This window comes from Trametes versicolor (assembly GCF_000271585.1).
Source record: "Trametes versicolor FP-101664 SS1 unplaced genomic scaffold TRAVEscaffold_5, whole genome shotgun sequence".
NCBI classification, from domain to species: domain Eukaryota; kingdom Fungi; phylum Basidiomycota; class Agaricomycetes; order Polyporales; family Polyporaceae; genus Trametes; species Trametes versicolor.
This window is the reverse complement of record NW_007360325.1, coordinates 1,129,980-1,154,413: the sequence shown is the minus strand read 5'-3', so window position 1 is coordinate 1,154,413 and position 24,434 is coordinate 1,129,980. Positions and strand designations below refer to the sequence as shown.

The following is a 24,434-nucleotide window of genomic DNA, read 5'->3' as shown; positions in this document are numbered from 1 at the left end:
GAGGCCAGTACGTTACCCCGTAACCCACCCCGAGCAGTTCAGATGCACAGACAAGCGCGCCGCTCACCCCGCGTGGTTTCCGCGAGGTTAGTCCGAGCCCCAGCCCTTCTCCGCGTCCTGCTCGCCACTGCGCTGATCTACCCCGCATTCCCGCGTCCGGCCTGGGCGTTTTCCCCCGCATGGCGGGGACGCTAAGCATAGGCAAGGTTCGGGCTCCGGCAGGAGTCTGAACGCCGAATGGGAGGTGGTTGCGCGGGGTATCCGCATATGGGTGCCCTCCCGTGTGCGCTTCCTGCGGGCGTCTATCCTGCGTTGTCCGGATGTCAAGGCGGTTGCTCAGCGCGCAAGGTCCGGATACGCATGCTCATGTACATGCATGGGTGCATGGAAGATGGAAGATGGGGTATGCATCAATCTTTTACTACCCTGATGATCATGGCGGGTACAATCTCGGACGTTTCGCCGAGCGACAGAACATACATAGCGGTACAGCGTATGTACAGTGCTACCACTGCGCTGCATCGATGAAGCGGGCTTCTTCATGCAGCGGCCCGTCCGGAAGCGCCATCCGCACCCGCGCCGCACAAGCACATCGCACAGCACTCACGGGGCCACCATCTTCGCGCCAGAGCCTAGAGGCAATCGGACTTTACCTCTGCTCCGTCGTCCGTATCCGTATCCAGGCTTAGCATGTACACACTTGTCGGCCGTTGGTCCCACGCACACGCGATCTCGATTCCCGCGCGGTCCCCTTGCGGCGGGTCACAAGTCTAAAGCCTACTTCCTCTGTCTGCATTTGGACAGCCAATCATCCACACCCCGCGCGGCCGTACGCTGCGGCACACCACCTGCTCTGCCGCAAGGTGGATTGTTACCGCAAGCACCTGCAGCAGGTACGCTGGAAGGAACCTGGAGCCCAAGTTCCCCGTCGCAGTATCGCCGCGCGCGCGCCCTGGCGTCTCCGGAGCATGCGCACGGCGCAGTGCACCAGCACGCCTCCGCACTTTCTCCGGGTCTTGTATGCAGCAGATGCAAGGATGCCGCGCACCATGCACCAGCGCGCGGAACCGCAGACACCTCGCAGCTGCGTAGGCAGGCCCACCGCGTGCTGCTGTGCGGGTGCAGCGAGGCCCAGCATTACCCCGCGCCCCGAGTGTCTCCGGCGACGATTCCAGACTTACTGCAGCAGCCTGAGTCAGTGCCACCGTGGAGTATGAGCGGGGAGTCTGCCCCTGTGCGACGTCCGGACGCGGCGAGAACCCGTATGCATATGCATACCTATTACCTCGGCGTGCGCGCGTCGCCCTCCCTCGCGACCCTGCACGGGCTATTCAACGCCCCCTCCCTCCTCTAGCGTTCCGCGCGAGCCCTCCCGCACAAACAGGCTACCGCCCGCGCAGGCGCTGGGGGGGCCGAGGATCCAGCGAGCCCGGGACTCGGCCACGTCTCGCTGTGTCGCGACGCTCTATGCGGACGCTTCGCGGGCGCGCTCGGGAGGTTGTTGGCAGCTGCACGGCCATCGTCCGACGGCGATCGGGGGGTGCACCGCGATGTGGCGTTTGGCGAGCGCGGGCAATAGCATTTGGGGGGTGCCGGGAGAGAAGGGAGAAGGGGAAGACGAAGACAAGAAGGGCGAGGGCCGTGCGAGACTGCGAGTGCGCGAGGGCCGGCGGGTGCGCGAGGACCGGAATTCTGCCGTGTGGTAGGCTATGCCGGGTAGGCTCGGAAGGTGCGAGCCGTTTGGGGAGGCGCAGATCGTGCTTCGGATGTCTGTGCGCTAGAAAATCGTGCCGCTGATATGCCTCGACGGATGAGTATGGCCGGGAGCTCGAGGTGAGCGAGTTGAACGCACGCACGTCGGACCAAGACGACTTCGACAAACGCATAGGTACAGCGGCGAAACTGTGTAGGTATCTTGTTAATAAAAGCCCGAAACGTACCGTCCTATCACGCTATCTGGTGGCATGAATTCTCTTCAAGTTGCGCCACAGTGGGTAGGGGGCCGTACTGCAGTAGTACGATCGGCATCATGCATGTGAACTTCTACGCTCGATCGAGGATGAGTACTGTGATGGCCCGGTCCTCGATCATACATCACGCACTATACCCAATGCGGCGAAGTACACAACTGCGTCATAACTGTTCCGCTGTGTTAGCGAGTGCCGGAGATGGATCTAGCATCAGATTCATTGTGGCAATACTGTGTTGATGTATTGCAAGTCGACGAACGGGGTTACACCCAAGCATAGGAGGTTCTGAAGGGGCAAATGAACCGCTCAGTAACATACGCCGAAAATTGTGTAGGCTTGCGTACCGGTAAATAAGCGCACTGTGTACATGGCGCGGTGGGTACATATGTAAAGGGGAGTAGAATGTGAGATACAAGAACGAGACTGCGACGATCGGAAAGCAAGACGGAACTTCGAGAGCAGATGTGAAAGCGAAGAATGAGACAACACGACACGGCACATCCAAAACTATGCCTGCAGAATTCGAAGCTTCATATGAGATCGGAGAAACCGACTACACGTTGAATGCACGCACCAAACTAAGATAAGGGGCTCAGGCGAGGTTCACTTCACAAGTGAGGCCGCCTTGAGTTTTGCGAGTTCATCCAACAGCCGTGCCCGCTCGTTGAGCAGCGCGAGGGTATACTGCGTCGGTGCATTGTGCGAGGTGATGATGCGTCTCGGCGTGCTCCCGAGGGTGCTCTCTCTGGGACGCATCGGAGCTGGCGTTGTGAGACCGGGGGATGAATGCACGCGCCGCGCCGCGGTGGCCGGGGCACTAGAAGGTGCGCGCCGGCGATGGTAGAAGTCCAGCTCCGACTTCTCATCAGCGTGGTTTATCCAGCCGGCGCGGCGGATAGGGGGCGGGGACTTGGGAGTGGCCGGGAGGTCGTCTTCGGCGTCGGATGTCGTGCAATGGCATACGGACGTGCTGCTCTCCAGACTCAAGTCTGCGAGGAACGACGTATCGTCTACTTCGTGGATGCACCGTGGTTGTCTCCGGAGCGAGCCACTGCCGCTTGCACTCGCGGCGTGGTCGGGTACGGGCGGGAGACTTGGCAGATCTGGGAGTGCAGCTTGGGCGAGCGGAGGGAGGGGTTCGGAGGCGACGGACATGACGGTCGTATCGGTTTCTGCCAAGGCTGTCGGCATCATGGAAAGGTTGGAGTGGATCCCGCTCGTCACGGTAGAATGGGTAGAGGGCGACATGGCACGCTGTTGTTTGGGCAAGGATGGCGGGAAGTCGTCCTCCTGGGACGGGCCCGCACCTGGCGGGAGGATGCCGCGCTGCCTGCCGAGCCAACAGAGTAGCTCACCCACGAACATGACCTCTTCCTCCTCACCTGCCGCGAGCCTGCGCGGGTCGATGTCGCTCAGGCCGACGTCCACGCCGCCGAGCACGTCGCTCTCGAACACGCCGAGGAAGATCTTCATCGCCTGGACTTTGCTCGCGAAGTCACGCGAGGCGCGTATGGCAGCAGTGATAGGAAGTCGCGACTCCAGGATCGACTCCAGGATGCCCAGGAGGAGCGAGGGCGTCAAGTCGAACGTGGTCTCGAGAGTAAACGGGAGTTGCATGTCCAGCTTGTCCAGGAGATCGTTCAAATCGTCGACCAGTTCAGGATCATCGTGTGCCCTCAGTCGCGACCTATCTCGAGACGAAGACATGGTGCGAAGGAGTGCAGACCCGCAAATCCCGTGGCTCAGCTAGCAGTACACAAGCAGTTGACAGAACGTTGCGAGCGGAGCCCGGAACAAGAAGCGGCGGCACGTAGCCACGTGGCTATCAAACATTGCGAGCGGAGCGCCCGTGCTTCGGAGGCGTTGATCCGTTTAAACGCATGCTTGTTCGCTCCAGACGCGGATCCTCGACTGCCCATAGATGTCTCCCACAGTAACGCTCAGCAAGTAGGCGCAGGTGGGCTGCAAGCAACCATAGGTGGTGCATAATACAAGTGACCCAAATGTCCTTGTCCAAAGTACCGCAGCCCAAAAGTTCCCCTCGTGCTACCTGCTGCGTGGCCACGTCTCCGCGCTGCGTCCTTCTACTGCCGTCATGATTCGCCGCAGCATCTCATCCTGCTCGTACACCTTCTCCCGCAGTTCTGCGATCTGCGCAACCAACTCCGCCTGATTCGCCCCTGTCCCGCTATTGCTCGCAATCCTGCGGGGGCGCGTGAGCTCTTCTTGGGCATGCTGCCAGAGACCGGTTGTGGATGCGAGATCCCGAACAGAGCGCGAGCGGCTGAGCATAGGCGAGGCAAGGGGGTCATTCATGATCTCCTCAGCGACATCTTCTGTGTCGTGGGCCTTCTGCAACGGCGCAATGGTTCAGAGGGGCTCTATGATCAGAGGGAACGTAACGAACCTGGTTCTCTTCCATGAGTTCCCAGACAAGACTAAACTCTCTACCGAGCACAAATGTAGGCAGTGCGATCAGCAGCAAACCGAACACGAGCAACGGGAGGGTGATCAGCCGTCCCAAGAAGGACCGGGGGGTGATTTCGCCGTATCCCACCGTGGTGATAGCTGGAAACAAACTAGTCAGGTCATGAGCGCGCATGAAGGGACTACGAATACTTACTCACTAGGACAAACCTATGTTCGTCCATTCCATGTATTAGATTCGCTTGACAGCATATATTCGCGGGGGACTCACCATCCTGCGGCTGGGATCGACTACGACGGACGTCAATACATGCGAGCAAAGAGAAGCCAGAAGCCAGATGGTACGCACTGCAAACTGACTCGGATCGCCGTCCGAGTTTAGGAAAGTTCCCAATGTCTCGTCCCATGTTCCCCGCTCACAGAAGTAACTAACACAAATCCGCTTCGTTACGACGCCACAAAGCTCAGCAATGTGCACTTACAGGAGCGTGCTGAATACAACTAGCACCATGACGACGAAGAACGACAGGGCCAGGAGGGCATGTTGTGACCGCCGAAACGACAGAAACATTACTTCGATGGTGCTAGGATGAAGGTTAGCGGCGGGTCTATCCGACGAGTTGAAAGGACACATGCAGAAGTATGGTGTTATTATAGCGGAATGGTCGAAATACACGTAGTAGCCTAAAAGTACGCAGGATTGTGAACCTGAAGAGAACGGACTGGGGACGGGAATTAGGAAAGTCGGTAACGAGTATAGGCTAAGGAACTCACGGTATCTTGCTGTAGCGCGATTTCAATATAATATGGTAGTATACCCAGCAAGTCTATGATCCCAAAGAAAGCTACGGGCGAGGAAAGAGTAAGCTCGGTCCGAGGCTAAAGGCATGATATACACTCACAAGTGACCCATTTGAAGAACCTCATCCAGGATGTGGCGTGAGCGATGCATCGTGCAGTGTATTCTATAGTGAAGAGCACAACTAGTGTTGTTTCCAGTCCAAACCAGAAGCTGCCAGAGATAGAGTGGAACGCAGGAACAGTCTCGAGCACGGTAACCACAGCGGAGAGGACAATCAGGAAAGTCGTGAAGAGGTGGACTAGGAATGCTGGCTGAGAGGATGTTGGCTGTTCCACTAGCATATAAAGGTTCCTCTGCCATGGCCGGGAGATGTTCAGGGCTTCATCCGGCTCTTCGTATCCGAAGACATTCTGGATCTCGGCCTGTCCTGGACTGTCGGGGGCGGCAACGTACGGACTGGCACTGTGCGGGGTGGTGATCCTGGAAAGCGGAATGGCCTGAGACATGTGGTATGATGGGGGGAGCGGCGCAGCGGCAGGAACAAGCCCCGCAGACGTCGTTCGTCGTGGTCGTGGTTGTGGTCGGAGTTTGTGCAGCGCGCTGCGACGAGTCGGCGGCTTGACGCGTAGCGCGCGCCGCGGAAGGCGTCTGCGTGCACCTTGCTTCCTGCCATCCGCTGCAACGATGAAATGACCATGCTCGCCGTCTGCGCCCCCTTCTTCTTTTTCCGGATTCACTCGTATCATGTGCATCTCGATGAATGGCATAAATGAACTCGACTGCAGCTGTCTCTGGTCAGCGGTTATCTGATCATGCTGCGGTAGGACAGGGTAGGACCGACTTACAAGGACGAGCTTTATAGGCTACCCAGCAGCCACTACCTGGTGCATCCGCCCACGAAGGAAAGTGCCTACCTGAATTTATCGGCTTTGTTCTCCGCACAAGGTTCGTCGCGTTTGCCCCTGAGCCACTTGCTTTGTTTACGTTCCCCAGCCACTCGTGCAGGTCGCTCTTAAGTTCTATCCTTAAGCCACATACGCGCATACCCATCAACAACTCCTTACTCCGGTCCCGTGTACCTACTGCGATGGCCACCCCCGAGAATGACGACCCCGGTGTCGGCGCGCCCCCAATAGTGCATACTCGTGCGTATCAACAAGAGTTGCTGGAGGAGAGTCTACACCGCAACCTCATCATTGCCCTTGATACTGGCTCCGGCAAGACGCACATCGCCGTGCTGAGGATGAAGCTAGAAGCAGAGCGCCATTCACGGAAGGTGCGTTCATTCTACACCAGGTTCACGGTACAATGTCCGACGACAGTGCTTGGGTAGGTTTCGTGGTTCATTGCGCCGACGGTAGCTCTTGTCGACCAACAATACGAGGTCATCAAGACTGCTATTCCTGTATCCGTGGGGCACGTCTCAGGAGCTTCTGAGCCTAACCAGTGGAAAGATGCGTCGTTGTGGCGGAGGATTCTCGCTACGCACCGAATCATGGTCACAACTCCCCAAGTGCTCCTTGACGCGTTGCATCATGTAAGTACTCGTATACATTCTTTCAAATACTAGTGCACAGCTCAACGTCGGGGATAGGCATATGTTGATTTGGGCACTGATATCGGTCTCATGGTCTTCGACGAAGCGCATCATGCTACCGGGAAACACCCCTACAGCATGATCATGAAGAACTTCTACATGAATCTCCCGTCACGCACCAACCTCACTGGACCGACGGACCGCGTACGTCCCGCTGTGCTCGGCTTGACTGCAAGTCCAATTTACGGCGGCAACGTCGATGTAGCCTTCAGGTTAGGGTATATGCAACTTCAACTATAAGCGAAGAGGCTCACATTCGCTGTAGGGACTTGGAGAAGAACCTGGATAGCACCATTCGTTCCGCCCGCAAGCACCGTGATAATTTGGCGGAGCATGTGTATCGGCCCGAGTTCAAGCACGTCCTTTACGCCTCTCCCATTCATGTTTGGGATGGCCTTCCATCTGCCAACTATCAGTCGCTGCAAACCGTCATCGACGCGCTGGACATCGAGAATGACCCGTACGTGAAGTCTCTACGCTCAAGGCTGGCGAAGCTGCGTCCCACGGACGACCGTCACCGACTGGACCAGCAGCTGTCCAAGGCGATCGACAAGGAAGACACATTCACTCACAAGGGCCTCCGGGACTTCGCCCGTGCTGCGGCAGAGATCTGCGTGGAGCTTGGGCCATGGGCTGCAGACTGGTATGTGGCCAAGGTGATCGAACGCGCTAAGGTAGCTGCGAACCCCTACAACAATATCATGTCCGCCTGGCAAGAGAAGGAGAAGCGTTATCTGCTCAGCATCATCTCAAAAGTGAACGTCACAACGCCTCCTTCCGATGTCGACAAGATCGTCAGCGGAGTCTCCCCAAAGGTCCGCGCCCTCGTAGACTCTCTGGTCGTCGAGGAGGGGCTCTTCCGCTCCAGGGACGAGGACTACAGTGGTCTCATCTTTGTCACCCGTCGGGACACCGTTCTTGCTCTTGCCGAACTCCTCCAGCGCATCCCCGAGACGGCTCAGCTGTTCCGCATTGGCTGTCTTCTTGGCTCGTCTTCTAGTTTCAAGCGGCACTCATTCCTCGACATCACTCGCAACATCTTGGATGAGAGCCAGGCCGACACGCTGCGCGACTTCAAGATCGGCGACAAGAACCTCATCGTCTCGACGTCGGTCGCTGAGGAGGGTATCGACATCCAGGCGTGCGGAAGCGTTATTCGCTTCGACCCGCCTCCGAACATCGTAGCGTGGGCGCAGAGTAGAGGCCGAGCGCGGCGAAAGCGGAGCAGCTTCATCATCATGTTCGAGGAGACCGGACCACAGAAGGTCAAGGAATGGGAGGCGACTGAAAGGCAGATGATGTTGGCGTACAACGACCCCCGGCGGGATGCGATTGTTCCCGTGGACGAGGACGACGCGTTTGACGACATGGATGGCTATGTCGAGTTCGAGGTTGCTTCGACAGGGTATGGTTCGCATCTCCTGTTCACCTCGCCCACCGTTGCTGATGTCATCATCGTAGCGCTCTTCTTACGCTGCATTCTGCCATACCGCATCTGAACCACTTCTGTGCAGTGATTCCTAGCGGCGGCCATGAGAGCCATGTTCCGATCTACGAGCTGGACCCTCCTGACTACGTCGAGGGATGGCATTCTCTCCCCAACCCCTCTAGGATGCCATACCAAGGGCCTTGGGGCGCGACCGTCTCGCTTCCACGTGCCCTTCCTAAGCAGTAAGCAAACACGTTCCATTACAACGGCCCATGCTCACATGCACCACACCAGCCTGCGCAAGTTCAGCACTCCGCAAATACACGGCTCGAAGCGCAGGGCTCAGCAACACGTCGCGTATCAGGCATACCTGGAGCTGTACCACGCCGGATTACTCGATAACCACCTACTGCCCCTGAGCACTGCTATCGAGCCGGACAAGAAGGAGGAAGTCGAGGCCATGCTCGCGGAGGTCGCTAAACGGGCGGGAACCGCACGCGTCGCTATCCAGATGGATCCCTGGTCCGTATATGAGGATGTTTCGGAATGGTTCGCCCACGAAGTGACCGTCGAGGGCCTGCCCGGCCTGCGTATGCTGACGCGCCGACCACTTCCCGCGTTCAATCAGGAGGACTTTCCGACGCTGTATATCCCGAAGCTTGGCGAGGCCACGGTCTTCATCTCGTCCGCGAAGGCGGCACCTGTACACGAAGAGGAAATCCAGCGTGCTAGGCAATACACTTATAGGCTCTTCAACATGCTCTACGGCTCCCGCATGGATCGCGACATGATGGACTTCGCCTACCTCTTTCTCCCCGCAACATCGTGGCCTGACGAGGGCACATGGGAGGAGCGCCGGCGATGGCAGACAGAACGATACTCGAAGGGGCTTACTGCGCAGGGTGAGAGCCCTTTTGTCGCAAATGCGGCTGCATTCGGGGAGCGCTTCTCGTATCCGAAAGACTTGGCCATCGTGCGAGGCATGAACAAGTTCGACAAGCACCTACAACTTCTCAGATGGCGGAACGAGCCGCTGTCGGCCGAGGAAGAAGAGTCGTTCCGCGAGCAATACGCCATGTATCCGGACCTCCAGATATCCTATCCGCTAATGGTCGTCCAGTCGCTTCCCAGACGCAGGAACTTCCTGATCCCGCTCACGCTTGAGAACGCCGATCGCAGGATACAACCACCGCCAGATGATTCGCTCTTCCTGCTCCACCCTCAATATGCTCTGGTCGAGCTGGCTTCGCGCGATGAAGTGCAGTATGCCCTAATGCTGCCGTCTATCCTGCGTTGGCTCGCGAATGCACTCACCGTGGACGCTCTACGGACCAACCTGTTCCGCACGACGTCCGTGGCTGGTGTCCCTTTGCCCCTCCTCTTGACGGCGATCACCGCTCCGATCGCGCAGGAGCTATCCCACTACCAGCGACTCGAGACGCTGGGCGACACCGTGCTGAAGTTTACTAGCAGCAACCAGCTATACGCCGAGTTCCCGCTCTGGCACGAAGGTTACCTGAGCCGGAAGAAGGATCATGCTGTCGCGAACTCGAGCCTGGCAAAGGAAGCTGTCAAGAAGGGCTTGTACCAGTGGATCATCCGTGACCGGTTCGTCCCGAGAAAGTGGAAGCCGCACTGTGCCTCATCTACCCAGGGTCCGCTTGACGAACTCGTCGAGGAGAAGGAGGAAGTCAAGGAGGTGGACGCCAAAGTCGGAAAGGACGGCAAACCGAAGAAAAAGAAAGCCGAGGAGCTGTCTACCAAAATGCTCGCAGACGTCGTCGAGTCCCTCATCGGCGCGGCCTACGAACACGGCGGGTTCGACCTCGCCATCGACTGCGTAGCGCGTTTCGGCCTCGGTATCTCGTGGAAGAAGTTGTCGGAACGGATCAAGGAGATGCACGAAGTCGAGGATCTGGTCGACTTGCCTGACCAGCTCGCCCTCGTCGAGCAAATGCTCAACTACCAGTTCAAGCGGCGCACGTTCCTCGTCCAGGCGCTGACGCACGCGAGCTACCAGGGCGACTCGGCGGTCATGTCGCTCGAGCGGCTCGAGTTCCTCGGCGACTCCGCACTTGACATGGTCGTCACCGACTACCTCTACCACGCCGAGGGGAAGAACTACTCCCCCGGGTACATGCACATCAAGAAGGAGGCCGCCGTGAACTCGCACATCCTCGCATACGTCTGCCTCAGCACGTCCGTAACCGTCGAGTCCGTCATGCCGACGTGGACGCTCGGGGGCGGGCTCGCGACCACGGATGACTCGCAGAAGGTGCACCTCTGGCAGTGCCTGCTGCACTCGAGCCACCGCGTGCTCGAGGACCAGAACCTGACGTTCGCGCGCTTCGAGAAGCACGGGCCCGCGATCGCGCAGGCCCTCCGCGAGGACCGCATCTACCCGTGGGCGGCGCTGACGAGTCTGCAGGCGCCGAAGTTCATCAGCGACATGGTGGAGAGCATCCTCGGCGCGGTGTACGTCGACTCGATGGGCAGCCTGGATGCGGTGCGGGGGGTGATGCGGAGCCTTGGGCTGATGCAGGTCATCGAGCGCGTGGTGATCGAGGACGTAGACGTGCTGCACCCTGTGTCACGCCTCGCGATCTGGGCGGCGAAGCAGGACCCACAGAAGAAGGTCGAGTACAAGATTGAGAGGGAGAAGGGCCAGGTCAAGTGCGCGGTGCTGATGGACGAGGAGGAGCTCCTCCACGTCACTGCGTCGTATCGCAGTCGGGTCAGCGAAGACGAGGTCAGGTTCACTGCCGCGGAGCGGGCGATCAAGAAGCTCCAGGTCATGGGCGTGGAGGTCGACATCGAGGAGCCGATCCCAGCTGACGATGAGGAGGTGCCTGAGAAGGACTAGTAAATTTCTGACCAATGTATATTCCAATGACCTTCTAGGATTGTATGAACTTCTGATTTCCGAATACACCTCCGTGATTACAGTACAACTAGGACTACAAGCTATACCCGTGATGTACATGTAGCTGGATACCATGTGTGATGAATGTCCGTTCAGTGCTCCGTCTCCTCCCACGTACGCCCGACCGTCTTGACCAAATCCGCCTCCGTGATGATCTTGTTGTGAGAGAAGTAGCCCGCGGCGATCTTCGCGTCGATCTCGACGCGCGAGTCGGGAGGCAGAAGATGCTCTGCAAAATGCCTGTCAGCGCAACCCGGGGCAGCGTGTTTCCGAGAGCGAATATACCGGGAATATCATAGCGCTTGTGGATGGGAATGCCGGACTGTACGATAGCGTCGTATTTCCTAAAAGCAGCGTAAGCCCGCATGCCGAGCGGATCCTCCTCTAGGAGGGGTAAACGAATTACGTACATGTCGCTCATGGACACCATGTTGTCGATCTTCTTGATACCGAACCAGTGCAGCACGTCGGGCATGAGTGCCTGGAAGCGCATGTCCTTCACACCGGCGATGAGCTCCGTCGCCTTGAAGTACTTGTCCGCCGAGTCGCCGCCACGCTTGCGCAGGTTGTACACAAGATACCTTTATGGTCGCATATTAGTAAGACACCCAACTCGAGCGACGAGCAGCGGAAACTTACTTTGTGACCTCGCCGAGAGCACGCCCCTCCTTGCGGAAGTATACGACGAGACCGACGCCACCACGCTGCGCCCCTCGGATGCACTCCTCGATCGCATAGATGAGATACGGCTTGCACGTGCAAATATCCGAGCCGAAGACGTCAGAACCGTTGCCTAGCAGAGACGTGTCAGCTTCAGAGACGACTAGATATCGAGATGTATAGCATACACTCGTCGTGAACACGCAGGGTGAGTTCTTTCGACTCGTCTGATAGGAATGCAGGGTTTCCAACTAGATTGAAGTCAGGATCCACGCGTGTGGCCACATTTCAAAGAGCAACATACAGATATATGCTGTCAAGCCGCCGATCGGAGGGAGGAAGACTTTGATATCTGGGCGCGTGATGAGCTCAGGGTACATTCCTCCCGTGTCTTCGAAGAGTGCGCGACGCAACAAGGCCTCGGAACTGAACATTTGGTTAACTCGAAGAATCCCGAAATCGTAGGCAGTCACTCACATGCCAAACCGCTCAGCGACACCCGGAAGATACCACACGGGCTCGACAGCCGCCTTGCTGATAGCGATTTCCACGCCAGGGTCCTCTGAGCTCTGCGTCCCGTCTGCGTTGACCAGGGGGGCGCTCTTCAGCAGAATCTTGCCGTCAATCGTAAGCCCGCCCTTCCGCACGGTATCGTCGATCTCGGACAGCTTCATATGCGCGCGCGTGACGGCGATGCTCGGACGTACGTCCAGCCCGAGCTCCTCCAGCTCCCGCTTGTACACCTGCGGCACCAGATGGCCCCACGGGTCGAACGAGACGATCTTCGTCGGGTCGGACCACGACGGCTGCGGCGGGACGGACACTGCGGGCTCCGTCATGCTGTAGTCCGGCTTGTGCGTCGGGTCGAGCGTGCCCATCGCGATCGCGAGCGCGCGGTAGATCGAGTACGACCCGGAGTGCGCCCCAATCGCGTTGCGCTGCTTGATGGTCGACGGCAGCCGTGAGCAGATGATAGGCCCGCGCGTCGCAGCCTCGGCCGCGCCCCACTGCAGCTGGTACGGCTTGATGCCGTGCTGGTCGGGGTACGCTATGGCGCGAGTGGTGAGCCCAGACAGGAGGTGGCAGGGGCGGCGCGACGCGACTTACTGGTGAGCATCACCCGCGATGTGTACAGCACCTTCTCCCGCTCCTTGTCGCGTTCATTGTTCGAGAGTGTGCCGGTCGCGGGCGAGGTCGAGGGCGAGATGAGGGAGGAGTGCGGGGACGCAGTCGGCGCTTCCATGGCCATCATCGCCTCCGCGGCTGCCTGCCCGCTGGTGGCGGGCGTCCCGCTGCTCTGCGGCGCGCTCGAGGGGGTTTTCGGCGGTGTCAGCGCATCGACCTGCGTATGCCCCTTAGTCAAACGTGCGCGATCGCGGTAGTGCGTAGTGGGCGCACCTTGGCTGCCAAGGTCTGCTGCGAGACCTGGAGCGCCTCGAGCTGGGTGAGGATCTGAGTGAGGATGGCGTCTGAAACAGGCATGGCTGTCGAGGTCGAAGACGGGCGTGGCGGGCTGCGCGGTGTTATATACGGCGGACACGCACTATCGGCGAGGCAGACGCGCTGCACGACGGTCACGGCAGAGGACTCGGTCGGGCCTCATCAGCTCTCCCTATCTCACCTGACACCCGGCCTATCGGCGCGATCCTCCTCATGACAAGCCGCGCTGAAATGAACGTAACGCGCGCGATGCTTCCGAAACACCGGTCTTATAGGGTAACTACAAAGTAAGTACGTACAATGAACAGCGACTATGCTACAAGCGATGACAACAAAGTCCGGGCGACAGCAGACGAGAACAGTATGTAGCAGATAGGCGATACACAGCAGGGGCGGATGAACGAGCGTCTGGTACACGTATGGCGGTACTTATGATACTGATAGAGATAAACAATATACGAACGGAATGCGAGAAACGTGATAAGGAAAGGAGTGTGGTAGAACCGCATGGCGCGGTATCAGTGTCGCAAATGCAACATAACGGTGGGCCGCCGTGAAGACGGGCGCGGCGCGGGGGCGGTGGAGGGGAGGGGTTCGGAGTGGGTAGACAGCGCTGCTTGGATCTCTTGGCGGCAAGGCGGAGGCGAACTAGTATCCACCAAACGAGTTGGACCTCGGGCGTGGCGCGCGGCGCGTCGCCGCCTTCGGACGAGGCGTCACGGAACCTTCAGGATGGTATAGGGCGTAATTGCCGCACTGGTATGCTGGAGTGCGCACCTCATGCTTACGCGAGCGGGGAGTGGGGACAAGAGTCGCCGTAGACGCGGTCTTCCATCCCGCACTGGAAGGAGACTCGATCGCCTGGTCGTCGGCGGTGACCTGAAGTCCTTTCACTGGGTACCCCTGCGCGTCGTAGAAGCCCCCGTGAGGCTCTTCGTCGTTGGCACTTGATTCAGAAGAGATTTCGGAGAGAACAGGGGTTCCGAACCCCTTCAACCGGCTACCAGCAACCGTCCGCAAGCTCAGCGGCCGAATGGGCGAAGGTGCAAGTATGGTTGTCGTCCCCTGAGCTCGAATGGGTGAAGGAGCAACAATTGGCATCGCCTGAGCCCGGGCGGGAGAGGGGGCAACCACAGTCGGCATCGCCTGCGGTCGACTCGGTGCGCGCGCCTCAGAGACATCCTTCCGCGATGGGTGGCGGAGGCGGTGAGTGTCGTCGCGTTTGTGGCTATCTTGCGCGGCATTCTCAACCCACGGATCCGTGAACACTGGTAGCGGCTTCAGCGCAGTGCCGGGCGTGTGCCCGGCGGACGACGGTCGCTGGGGGACGTCCTGCCTGCGAGGGCGTGGGCGGGCCCGCGGCTGTGCCGGGTTCGAAGACGTGCGGGACATTTGCGAGACATGTGGAGGCAGCGCCGAGAGGGTTTGTGGTGGGGGTGTGAATCCTGTAGGATACTGCACCTGGTCGGCTGGATATCGCGAGGGGTAGACAGCGATGGCGTTATGATGGGGCGCAGGGCGAGGAACGACGCCTCCGTCATATGCGGGGGGGTGAAGATTCGCAGGTGTATGGTAGTATTGGGCAGACGCTGGGGCCGCGGGGGGAGGGGGAGGACGCGTCGTATGTCCAGGGGGGGCCGAAGGTCGTGCAGAGTGGTGACCAACATGTTGTGCTCCCTGGGTGTGTTGTGGGCGCCCGACAGGCTGTCGAGGAGGATGGGCTTCGGCGTGCGGACGTCTAACGCGAGCACTGCTGTGATTGTATCGACGAACGCATGCACTCGAGCAGCATGGCTGATGCTCGAATTCCGGCTCGAAGGATTTGCCGCAGCACCGGCAGTGGACAGGTTGTAGTCGCTCTTTGCGCTTTGAAGAGAAGAGATTTTTTAGTGTCTTCATGGTCGCGGCCGGGAAGACGACAAGAGAGGGTATTGGGTGAAGGGAGGGAAGGAGGGAACGGCCACTGCGGGGTATGCGTGTGCGGTAGCACGTTTTTGTTTTTAAGCTGTATCCAAGCCGGCTGCAGCAGAGCCCAAGCGAGGTGACGGTAGGACAATGGTCGCAATCATACTCCACAAAGCGGGTGCCTTGATTTTAGACACGATACCTGGATACGCTAGACCCTATCCAAAGCGTTCGGTAGCTGCATTCTTGAGCACGAAGATTTAAGGATCGACGCACCTATTGTCTAGCTAGGGTGCAAGTGCTTGGGCCAGATTTACTTTGACATCTCTCAGGCTTTGGCCGAAGCGCGATATCGCGCAGGCTTGGTTCGCGAGGATCGCATAGACGGATATGCACCCTGGAAATCCGCATTGTTCAGGTGGGACTCGCGGAGTAGACCACTCACGGCCGGTGACCATATGGTTTTGTCGACGGTATGATAAACGCTGACAAATCTAGCGGGCGTTTGCGTCTAATGTAGACACACTCAGATCCACACATCCCGCCTGGACTCTCGGAATACATCCCTCGAGGGAGAAGGCAGGATGTCTGGGTAGAGTGCTCACCGACATTCGTAGGGCGCGAGGAGGAGCAGACGCAAGTGCTCGTCTGGGCAATCGGATCACTCCGCGACGGTGTGGGCGCTTGGTTGGCACCGCTCGGCAACTGGTCGGCAATGGACACCACCATCATCCTCATCACCCACTCTGAACTCAAGTCTCAGCTGCACAAGTGCCTCGATTAAGTGTTGCGAGCCTTCCGAAGCGATAATGAAATATACCTGTGGAGCGGGCCATACCCGAATGGCAGTCGCGGGATCCACCGCACCGTATGATTTGACTCGGTTTATGTCGTGCTTTTTCAGATCGCTGCCGTCGAACACCCAGGACAGACATTCATGATAGTAAGTTCCTGGTCGACTATTGAGCGTGTTGGATATGCTGATACCATGTATTTTCAGTAGCGTGTTGATGAGAGATTGTAGATATCCTCCAGTCAGCAAGTTCGGACGAAGGACAGTCTCGATTGCGACGCCAACCACCACGGTCACTGTCAGCCCACTGTCAGCCCACTGTCAGCCCTCTTGCCAGCCTCAGACACCGCATCCTCCATTATATAGTCTGCCTTAAGCGTTGCGAAATGTCCCTTGTCTCTCACACCTCAACGGCCACCATCCCTCCTGCTCGGCTTCATTCATACACCCATTACGGCTCGTGGTATCGTCTGAGGTAATAAAGCCTCCGATACCACCCACCTCTTCCGGCATATGCTCGGTAGAACAAGTCATATAGGTGCATGGACTCGTTGCGGTAGTAACGCTCCTTCGTCGAAGCCTTAACGGCACAATGGCCCGCTCGACGAGGATCTTATGGGCAATAACTTCGTCGACTATGTCACTGAGAATGTCGACGAGAGGTAGTCGTGGGGAGTTGAAAGACCCCCCCCCCTGGTCCCTAGATTGGCTGAGACGCCTTCAAGGTCTGTCTCCCATCTTGGTGAGTATAGATATAGATGGCTCACCGCATACAGTCTCTGTACACCTTTACGCCAGACTTCGTCAAGCTCAGTCTGGCACACTCGGTCTTTTGCGTCAAGCCCCGCTAGCACCACTCAAGAGTCCGTCATGTTCTGCTACGACGCTTCACTTGACCGCCGAACCCTAGGCAAGTTCGACGGTCGACGTCTATCAGTACTGCTCTTCGAGTTTCAATCACTGCTGGCTTCCGCTCGAGTTCGCGTTTCAGCCTTGGACAACACTTGGCGATCCCGACTGGTGCAATTTCCTGGAGGCTTGCTTCTTTGGCCTTCAGCGCTCTGTTCTTTGCGCAACTGTCGACGAGGTCTCTTAGGCTTGGCACCTAGCTCGACCTCCTCGATACATCCCTCTAAGCAACTGCAACTCGGGAATCCGTGCTCATGGTCTCCCAAAGGCGGCGCATTCTGCAAGGTCACCCGTTCGTCCTGGTCACTCTTTTCCAACGTTCGACATGCGCTAGCCGGCGCGATAGATTTGTCACCCATCGCTCAGTTAATGCGCGCCCGTCCGTTGTTCCGCGTGTTCCACCGCCTCTCCAAGCCCGACATCTCGACCGTCGTTGCGTTCGCAAGCGACTAGTCTCGATATCCCCAAGGGTGAATTTGGCGGTCGGTTTCCAGAGCGACATGCTCCCAACGATTATTCATCTTTCTCTCTTCTTGAGCCTACAACCCACCCTTCCCCAAGGTTGTTATCACAAGGAACATGTACGTACCTTGTTTCGACGGCTGGTCGATATTTCTCATCTTCCCCAACAGTCCTCGCGACGCGGCCCTCGCGCTCAAACACCATTTTGTTCTCCCCCAAGAAGTGCCTGCATTCAAGCCTGCTAGCGCGAGATACAACACCGTGGTACTCTTCACCGCGCGAACTTGAACGGATTTCTCGTCCGCGCTTCGCTTTTCCCCTCCGACGCACGCAAGATAGTCTGGCACAGCGCAGGATCACCTCGTGTCTTGTGAGTTGTCGTGTGCGCATCATTCTACAGTGTGATCCTGATGGATTCTAGTCGAGCTTAGACGTCATGTGCGTACATGCATATGGCGGTCGAAGGTTAGAAGGACGCTTTCAATGTCCCTTCCGGCGTTCCAAGCTCGCTCGGACATGCTCACTGTTCCCTCCCGCATCTTGTAAGTACAATATTCTCCCCATGATGTTTACAACTCATTGACACACGTCACTCAGACTCAAACTCGGGTCGACAAGAGTGCATTCTTGTCGCTCCGACTTCGTGAAAGATGCCCCTCCGCGCCATATTCCGTGCATGGAAGACGACGCGGGGTTTCAGCTCCACGAAGGAGCTGCGGTTCTCAGAATTCTCACCAACGGTACGTCTCCCCGATGTTCCAAAAAACAGCTCGCTTACTCACTCCCCTATCCAGGCATCGCCCGCATCTGTATCGATGTTTTTAATAGGTCCCCCCAATTGCCTCCTCCCAATACTGCGTCCCCTGCTATGCGAAGCGGCTCGTTGACGGAACCACTCTCCCGCCACCGAGACCGCGCGAACGGCCCCAGCCATTGGACCCACCTATCCCAAGCTGCACGCCTTCCAGAAAATCCTGCCGCTGCACGGTGGCCCCGCCAGTCACCGTCAGCGATGAGGAACCCTCCCACTCCCGCGAGAGTACCCCAGTGAGTACCATTCTATCTTGAGCTCTCCACTCCTGAGCTCACCGTGAATGCAGGTGCGTGCAACACCCTTCGCCAGGGCGTTCCCGCTGGGTGCGGATCCCAATCGCTTTGCGCTGTGCGAACATGACGCCCCCGTCTTCTGCCGTCCCTTCATCCCACCGCATTCCGTCGCCGGTCGACGGTGTGTATGTGGCTTGGAGGGCCGGAGGCCCAGACGACCCGGTGTATTTGGTGTACATCACCCTCAGTCTTTACTGGTCTCTCCTTTGTCCTCGGTTCACGTAGGGCATGGGACTGGCGGCGGACGCGCTGCCAGGACCATGTTGAGTTACGCTGCAAATTTAGTCTTCTTTCCACAGTGATTTCGTCAATCCGAGCGAGAGTGATCTAGAGCTTTAGCTTTGTCCATCGGCATGACTTGTCGTCTTTCTAACTTCAACGAGCATCGTAGCATCGTTTGGTTTGGCTTGCTAAATGCCTCCAGCGATTCAATATGATACAAGTGTATTGAGAGACAGCATAATGGACACTGAGCATCCACCGACGTCTAGATGTTGTGGTACATACAAATACAGGACGACGGCGAGGATCACACGATCCGTAACAAGTTATCGATACAATGTATACAGCGTGGAAACGAGCGTGGATGTGGAGAGCGGGAGAACGAGCGTGTGGATGTGGAGAGCCGGAAAGCAAGACGAAAAGGAGTGTGTTCTTTGGATCGCCGCGGCGTAAAAGAAGATATAACGGTGTATCGCGCCTTTGAGACTAGATATGGCGGACTGAAACGGTGGAACGAGAAACGAGAAACGCACATGTACGGCTGCCGACCGACGACGACGTCTAGTGGTGTCGCCGGCTGCTGTGCCCCGGCTGCGCTGGGAAGCGATACCCGCCGAACGAGTTCGACCGAGGCCGAGGGCCGCGACGGCTGGGAGCGTGGTGGCGGGGCCTAGCGGGCCGTTCCTGTACCAGCAGCTCTGGGTGGAAGTGCGAGTATGGAGGCGGGAGTATCACACCGCTCGCGGAGAGACGGCGTGCGCGCGGCGGAAGGGGAGGCAGCGGGCGGTCGCATTGGATGGGCGGCAGGGGCCTGGCCTTGTACTTGGAAGAAGAGGGGCGTGGGAGGTCGTGGGCCCGGGTGCGCGGACGAAGAGTCGGTGCCGCAGGAGCTACCGCGGGGCGACCGATAAACGGAGGGGGAGGAGGAAGAGGTGCTCTAGTAGCGGGCGGAGGTGCTGCGTTAGGTCTGGATGATGTAGCGGGAGGAGGTGCTGCCTTATGTCTAGATGTAACGGGGGGAGGAACCGCTGTGGGTCGAAATGTTCCCTGGTGGGAGTGGGAGTGCTGATGGCCAGCCCGCCCGGTCTTGTCTTTCCGGCGCTTCGAAGACTTGGCAAGGCCTGCGTCAAGAGGCTCGAGCTTCGGCTGGGGAAGGCTCCACATAGGCGTGAGCTGTATGGTGGCCGCGCGTTGAGGATACTGAGGCGGAGGAGGCCCGCCGACGCTAGTACCGCGTCTCCACCAGCCTTGTCCGAGAAGACCAGACTTCGGCGGAGGGTACCACGGCGCGGGGGGTTGCCAATTGAAGTCTTGCAAGCACTCACGGGAGCAGAACTCCTCGAGCGCGTCGATAGGCTTGAAATAGCGTCCACAGCCGGGGTATCGGCAGTACGCCTTGGTCCCGGGCAATATCAGCGGCACGAGTTTCGGTTGTAAGTGTAGGAGATCCTGGACAGTGCGCTTGATTGACTTCATGACTGATGTGGCTGGGTTTCCACGGAGTGCAGTGAGCGGTACAAGAGCAAGGGTGAGTGACAGCGGCCAGTCCAAGCGACGGTCTTTTATACGGGATCGGATTGACCAGCGGGGTAGGACAATGAATGCCGTAGGGTGGTTTAGCCACGACGCTTTGATCGCTTGATTTCCTTTAAAGTCCACCTCTTGTCGCACTCCATTGTTCTGTGTTAAACCCAGATCAAAGTGCAATAGGTTAGAACATCCCTTGCTCGCCAGTGTAGTGCTCACTGCTGCCTTCGTAAGCTTCAGCAGGATACTTCTGTAAGGTGAGGTTCAACTCAAGGTCACGGCACCCGAAGATTAAGCCAACTTTCCGACTGCCCGCCCAGTTATCTCGAAAGGTCTATGTTTCAATTACCACGTGTGCTGAAATTAAGCGACATGATATTAGCCCCGATCTGTGTGTCCCGGCTGCGTAAATTCCTTCAAGGGTGGATACCTGGATAATGCAGTACCTCACCGTCTGTACCTACTAGACCGCTGCGCTGGGTCTTCAAACCCAGCAAATCGTGGTAAGGGACCGCTAAAAAGCATCGGCATAAGCATCAATGCGAAACGTGGTACACAGTGTGGTCGCGATCCAAGTGAGTGACGATGACGAAGGAGAGAGAAAGAACAGGACCCCCGAAAATCCACCCAGAGCTTACATCCCCGGATCCCCGAAAATGGGCCCGGAGGGCCCGTAAAGTTACATGCAAATCCCCGAAAAGGGGGGTCTGGGAGGCCGAGGTGGTATCCCCGAAAGCTACCCTCCGGCCGGGGGCTTACGTGCGGACACCCCCGAATCTAGTCCCCGGGCCACCCCCGGAGGAAGGGCCCCAACCACCGCCGGGAGGCGGAGACGTCTTCCCGGTCAGGGTCTCAGGAAATGCGAATGGGCCGCCCGCTCGAGGGCGGCGCGGGCAAAATTCACTGTAAAGAGCGGCGGGGAAGCATAAGAGAAACGGGCGCTTGGTGGGCGCTAAACCCTATGTTACATGCCCAAAAACCCTGAATCCGGCGTAGCCGGCCGCAAGTTACATGAAAATCCCCGAAAACTGGCCCATTTTGGACCCCCGAAAATGGCCCAAAATGTGGGTTGACCGGATGTAAGCTCATATAGGGATTTTCGGGGGTCCTGAAAGAACCTGCGCCGCCGGAAACGGAACGACCATTACGTTGTCGCTGAATGGGCGTCTATTTAGAGTTCAGACGAGTTCGAGAACGCCTCCTTCTGCCTCCTGCCAGCTTGCGGTGATCATGCTTTCATGTATACACCATCTACCTAGAGGAAACATCCCAGATATCTGATATACAATTCCACTCAATTTGCACGACATAGATGAACCAGGACGATCACCTCTGGGAGCGACTCGGACGAACCCACCCTAAGTAAACGAAGTATCACATCGCAAAACCTGAGCGCTGCGATTTGAACTCAACTAATGCGGCTGATTTGCGTAAGAAACGAACGCGCTCGTGGACACCTACATGTACAACAACATACTGAAGAGGTCAAGATCACCCCACTGGCTTCCTATTGCGCGAAGGAAACCAGCCTACAAATCTACACTCAATCTAGGCTCTTCCCGGAACATAATCGACCCCAAGTCGACGACGGTGTAGAACGAAAAGTTCTTCATCTCCGGACCCTTGGTCGTGGTATGAGACCGCGAAGGCGTCCCCATTTCGGCGTCCTCGCCCGGCTCTGGGTCGTCGGACCGATAAGTGTAAGAAACCAACATGTTGAACTGTCGATGTGCCGTCTATCAGCCATCGCGGATCGAACGCACGGAGGCACGAGCCCCGAGCTCACCTTGACATCTCCCCGTGCCTCCTTGGGTATCAAAACCTCCCCGCTGACGACTGTGACGTTCGCCCGTCGCTCGACAATACCTACCGAGCGGGTCTTCCCCCTGCCATCTTTCGACTTCTTTCCCCTGGTGTTCTCGGCAACTTCCATCCCATCGTCGTCGAGCCCAAACATGTCCTCTTCATCGTCGTCGTACTCCCACGCCTCGGCAAACGCAGCGACAGGGAACGCGCTGCTCGGCAATTGGATGTGGAAGGTGCTCCGCCGCGCCTTCTCCGCGTCAGTGGCCTCGCCCTGGGGCACCGCCTTCGCCAGCCGGATCTGTATAGGGTCGTACAGCGGATTGGTGAACGCGAGATGAAACGAATACGAGTGCCCCGCGATTAGCGAGCCCGCGGCTTGCTGTTCCTCTGCGGCCGCAGCGGCCGAAGTCGATTTGCCCAGAGTTGACGAGCGCTTCATCATCTCGAGTGCTGCCTGCGCGTGCGGAAGCGTGACCGCGATAGCGGGCAGGTAGTTCGCGGCGACGAGCTTGATCTTGAACCGCACAGACTGCGCCTTCTGCTCTGGCTTGATGAGAATGTGCCGGCACGACGGACATCGTTTCGACTTCTTCGACTGCAGTGGTATCCTGAGCGGCTTGAGGTCGCTGCCAACCGCACAACCCGATACTCGTCAGCTGTGCCAGGGTAAAGGGCGCATATAACCTACCTCTCGCGCAACGACGACACCCAGCTGTTCGTCCAGCGCTGCTCAAGTGAGGCGACCTCGCTGATCGTCTCAAGATGCCGCAAGAACTCAACGTCCGCTTCGCCGCTGACCGCTGCCGCGCCCGCAATCTCTACTCTGCTCTTATAGTCGGGCAGCTCGTGCCGGTGCGCGTTCTTGTCGCGTCCAATACGGGAGCGCGCGAGCGGGTTGTACTTGCCGACCCCGGGGATGTCGCGCGCGAGGGCCGACGACGCGGCGGCTGTGATGGGGTTGGTGTGAACGTGGTGTGCGGCGGCGGCGCTCGGGAGCGCGGAGGAAGAGGATGCACGTAGGAAGGGCTCAAAGTGTTCCTTCAGCCGCTCGAACTCGAGCGACTCGGGGGCGGAGTCTTCGAACTTCTGCAACTGCGCTATGGGCGGGCGCGGTTAGCTTTGGTGTATTGAGTTTGCAGAAAGTGAAAGGCGCACCTGCGAGACCGGTGGGCTTCTCAAACGTGATTCCCACTTCTGCGGAGTCCCAGCGACAGTGATTGCAGTACAGGAAGAACGGGGGCTCCCCTAGCGCGGTCGCGACGATAGGTGACATCCTGCTGTCTCCATTGTCTGGCGGGTCGGATGGCACGACGGTCAATGTGTTGCGACAATTAGGGCACATGAAGCAGTTTCTTGCGCATCTTTCTGGGGAGATCAGATACCTCCGAAGCGAGAGCCTTGGACTGTATCATGCTCACCTATTCTTCTCTGCACGCACGCTCGCGCTCGGTACCTCGAACAGGCAGTTCGGACAGTAGTAGCCACTGACTTCCAGCAGTACACATCTGTTGCACCTCACGGCATCGCACTCTTCGCAAAAGAAGAGGTTGTGCAAAGGATGGAAGCTGTAGGAGGACGAGGGTAGGTGCGGCAGTGGCGGATGCGGAGATTCCGCGAGACAAGGACAGTAGTATTCGATCTTCGGCGCCATCAGACTTGAGTTCGATAGGATATATGCCTCTCAGTATGCCTCCGACCGCGCAAGGTGAAGCCAGAGAGTAGGTCGAGTCCGAGATGGTGGCAAACGCGAAGACGCGTTTGGTGGTCGCGATCGCGAGCAGCGCACGCGCGCCATAGGCGCCAATGAGTTACATGCAGTGCTTGTCCTCCTACCCCCACCACCGTGTTCAACCTCGAGGCTTGAGGTCTACGCTGCCGATCATTTACTTGCCGTATCAACACCTTGCATCTGTTATTCTGGTCGCAACTCTGTTCGCACATGTTCGTCTGCAGTCCCTGACACAGCAGATGCTTCGGCTCGCATCCCCGTCTGCCGCAGGAAGCTTGTGGACAAACCCTCGGCTTGGTCTCAAATGAGAATACAGAGCATACTCGGGCTTCATCATGTTTATAACGACGCGTTAAGGTACATCGATAGCGTGTGCGGTGCCGCCGCACATCCTGAGCGGTGGCAGATGCACAGGATGCAATCACCGAACAACGTGCTCGCCCAGGAGACAGTCATCTTCTCTGTCTATTTTGCAACATTGCAGTGCATGGGCAAAGTGCTCTCTCCGTCGTGGCGCGTAGTTCCGCTCACACATGCCTCCAAAAGCATACAGCATGTGCCAAGGGCATCGCGAACCCGGGATGGGTGGCTGCGCACCAACGACTGCCATCCCGGTTCGTTGACAGTAAACCATGCAACATGTCAGGCGCGGAGTTATGCTGAGGATGCAGGTGTCCATGCGGACACCACAGAGATATATAGACAGGTCGACATGGACTGTAACGT

The 24,434-nt window shown here is 58.0% G+C and overlaps 8 protein-coding genes across 8 annotated transcripts; 2 read left to right on the top strand and 6 right to left on the bottom strand.

Annotated features, from left to right (window-relative positions):
- Window positions 1-2,315: 2,315 nt before the first annotated feature.
- TRAVEDRAFT_147380 (uncharacterized protein) lies at window positions 2,316-3,707 on the bottom strand. The gene is made up of 2 exons (XM_008039576.1): window positions 2,545-3,707; window positions 2,316-2,483 (listed from the first exon to the last, which is right to left on the bottom strand). Exon 1 carries the CDS (start codon window positions 3,675-3,677, stop codon window positions 2,574-2,576), a length of 1,104 nt encoding a protein of 367 aa, XP_008037767.1. The 5' UTR covers window positions 3,678-3,707; the 3' UTR covers window positions 2,316-2,483; window positions 2,545-2,573.
- Window positions 3,708-4,016: 309 nt separating this feature from the next.
- TRAVEDRAFT_122823 (voltage-gated potassium channel) lies at window positions 4,017-5,705 on the bottom strand (the record flags this gene model as incomplete). The annotated part of the gene is made up of 9 exons (XM_008039575.1): window positions 4,017-4,319; window positions 4,378-4,538; window positions 4,594-4,607; window positions 4,669-4,688; window positions 4,747-4,825; window positions 4,880-4,981; window positions 5,028-5,119; window positions 5,172-5,242; window positions 5,300-5,705. 9 exons carry the CDS (start codon window positions 5,703-5,705, stop codon window positions 4,017-4,019), a joined length of 1,248 nt encoding a protein of 415 aa, XP_008037766.1.
- Window positions 5,706-6,286: 581 nt separating this feature from the next.
- Window positions 6,287-11,088, top strand: TRAVEDRAFT_121826 (P-loop containing nucleoside triphosphate hydrolase protein; the record flags this gene model as incomplete). Its single annotated transcript, XM_008039574.1, has 6 exons — window positions 6,287-6,475; window positions 6,533-6,736; window positions 6,794-7,008; window positions 7,062-8,201; window positions 8,258-8,467; window positions 8,520-11,088. The coding sequence occupies 6 exons, from the start codon at window positions 6,287-6,289 to the stop codon at window positions 11,086-11,088; spliced, it is 4,527 nt and encodes a 1,508-aa protein (XP_008037765.1).
- Window positions 11,089-11,240: 152 nt separating this feature from the next.
- Window positions 11,241-13,290, bottom strand: TRAVEDRAFT_122910 (uncharacterized protein; the record flags this gene model as incomplete). The annotated part of the gene is made up of 9 exons (XM_008039573.1): window positions 11,241-11,377; window positions 11,434-11,492; window positions 11,559-11,729; window positions 11,788-11,941; window positions 11,997-12,059; window positions 12,113-12,234; window positions 12,286-12,856; window positions 12,916-13,150; window positions 13,207-13,290. 9 exons carry the CDS (start codon window positions 13,288-13,290, stop codon window positions 11,241-11,243), a joined length of 1,596 nt encoding a protein of 531 aa, XP_008037764.1.
- Window positions 13,291-13,896: 606 nt separating this feature from the next.
- TRAVEDRAFT_46707 (uncharacterized protein) lies at window positions 13,897-14,640 on the bottom strand (the record flags this gene model as incomplete). Its single annotated transcript, XM_008039201.1, has 1 exon — window positions 13,897-14,640. The coding sequence occupies one exon, from the start codon at window positions 14,638-14,640 to the stop codon at window positions 13,897-13,899; it is 744 nt and encodes a 247-aa protein (XP_008037392.1).
- Window positions 14,641-17,800: 3,160 nt separating this feature from the next.
- On the top strand, window positions 17,801-18,649 carry TRAVEDRAFT_46706 (uncharacterized protein; the record flags this gene model as incomplete). Its single annotated transcript, XM_008039200.1, has 4 exons — window positions 17,801-17,859; window positions 17,915-18,057; window positions 18,112-18,364; window positions 18,418-18,649. The coding sequence occupies 4 exons, from the start codon at window positions 17,801-17,803 to the stop codon at window positions 18,647-18,649; spliced, it is 687 nt and encodes a 228-aa protein (XP_008037391.1).
- A 558-nt stretch (window positions 18,650-19,207) lies between these two features.
- Window positions 19,208-20,122, bottom strand: TRAVEDRAFT_46705 (uncharacterized protein; the record flags this gene model as incomplete). Its single annotated transcript, XM_008039199.1, has 1 exon — window positions 19,208-20,122. The coding sequence occupies one exon, from the start codon at window positions 20,120-20,122 to the stop codon at window positions 19,208-19,210; it is 915 nt and encodes a 304-aa protein (XP_008037390.1).
- A 1,487-nt stretch (window positions 20,123-21,609) lies between these two features.
- TRAVEDRAFT_71483 (dynactin p62) lies at window positions 21,610-23,690 on the bottom strand. Its single transcript, XM_008039572.1, has 5 exons — window positions 23,398-23,690; window positions 23,135-23,340; window positions 22,668-23,076; window positions 21,960-22,605; window positions 21,610-21,894 (listed from the first exon to the last, which is right to left on the bottom strand). The coding sequence occupies exons 1-5, from the start codon at window positions 23,628-23,630 to the stop codon at window positions 21,703-21,705; spliced, it is 1,686 nt and encodes a 561-aa protein (XP_008037763.1). The 5' UTR covers window positions 23,631-23,690; the 3' UTR covers window positions 21,610-21,702.
- Between the last annotated feature and the right edge of the window lie 744 nt (window positions 23,691-24,434).

Excerpts from the sequence above, each read along its gene's own strand:
- TRAVEDRAFT_147380 (XM_008039576.1), bottom strand. The coding sequence starts at position 3,677 with ATGTCTTCGTCTCGAGATAGGTCGCGACTGAGGGCACACGATGATCCT.
- TRAVEDRAFT_71483 (XM_008039572.1), bottom strand. The coding sequence starts at position 23,630 with ATGGCGCCGAAGATCGAATACTACTGTCCTTGTCTCGCGGAATCTCCG. Across the intron at positions 22,606-22,667 it reads GTGTCGTCGTTGCGCGAGAG|CGACCTCAAGCCGCTCAGGA; the intron begins GTAGGTTATATG and ends TGCGGTTGGCAG. Across the intron at positions 21,895-21,959 it reads AGGCACGGGGAGATGTCAAG|TTCAACATGTTGGTTTCTTA; the intron begins GTGAGCTCGGGG and ends GCACATCGACAG.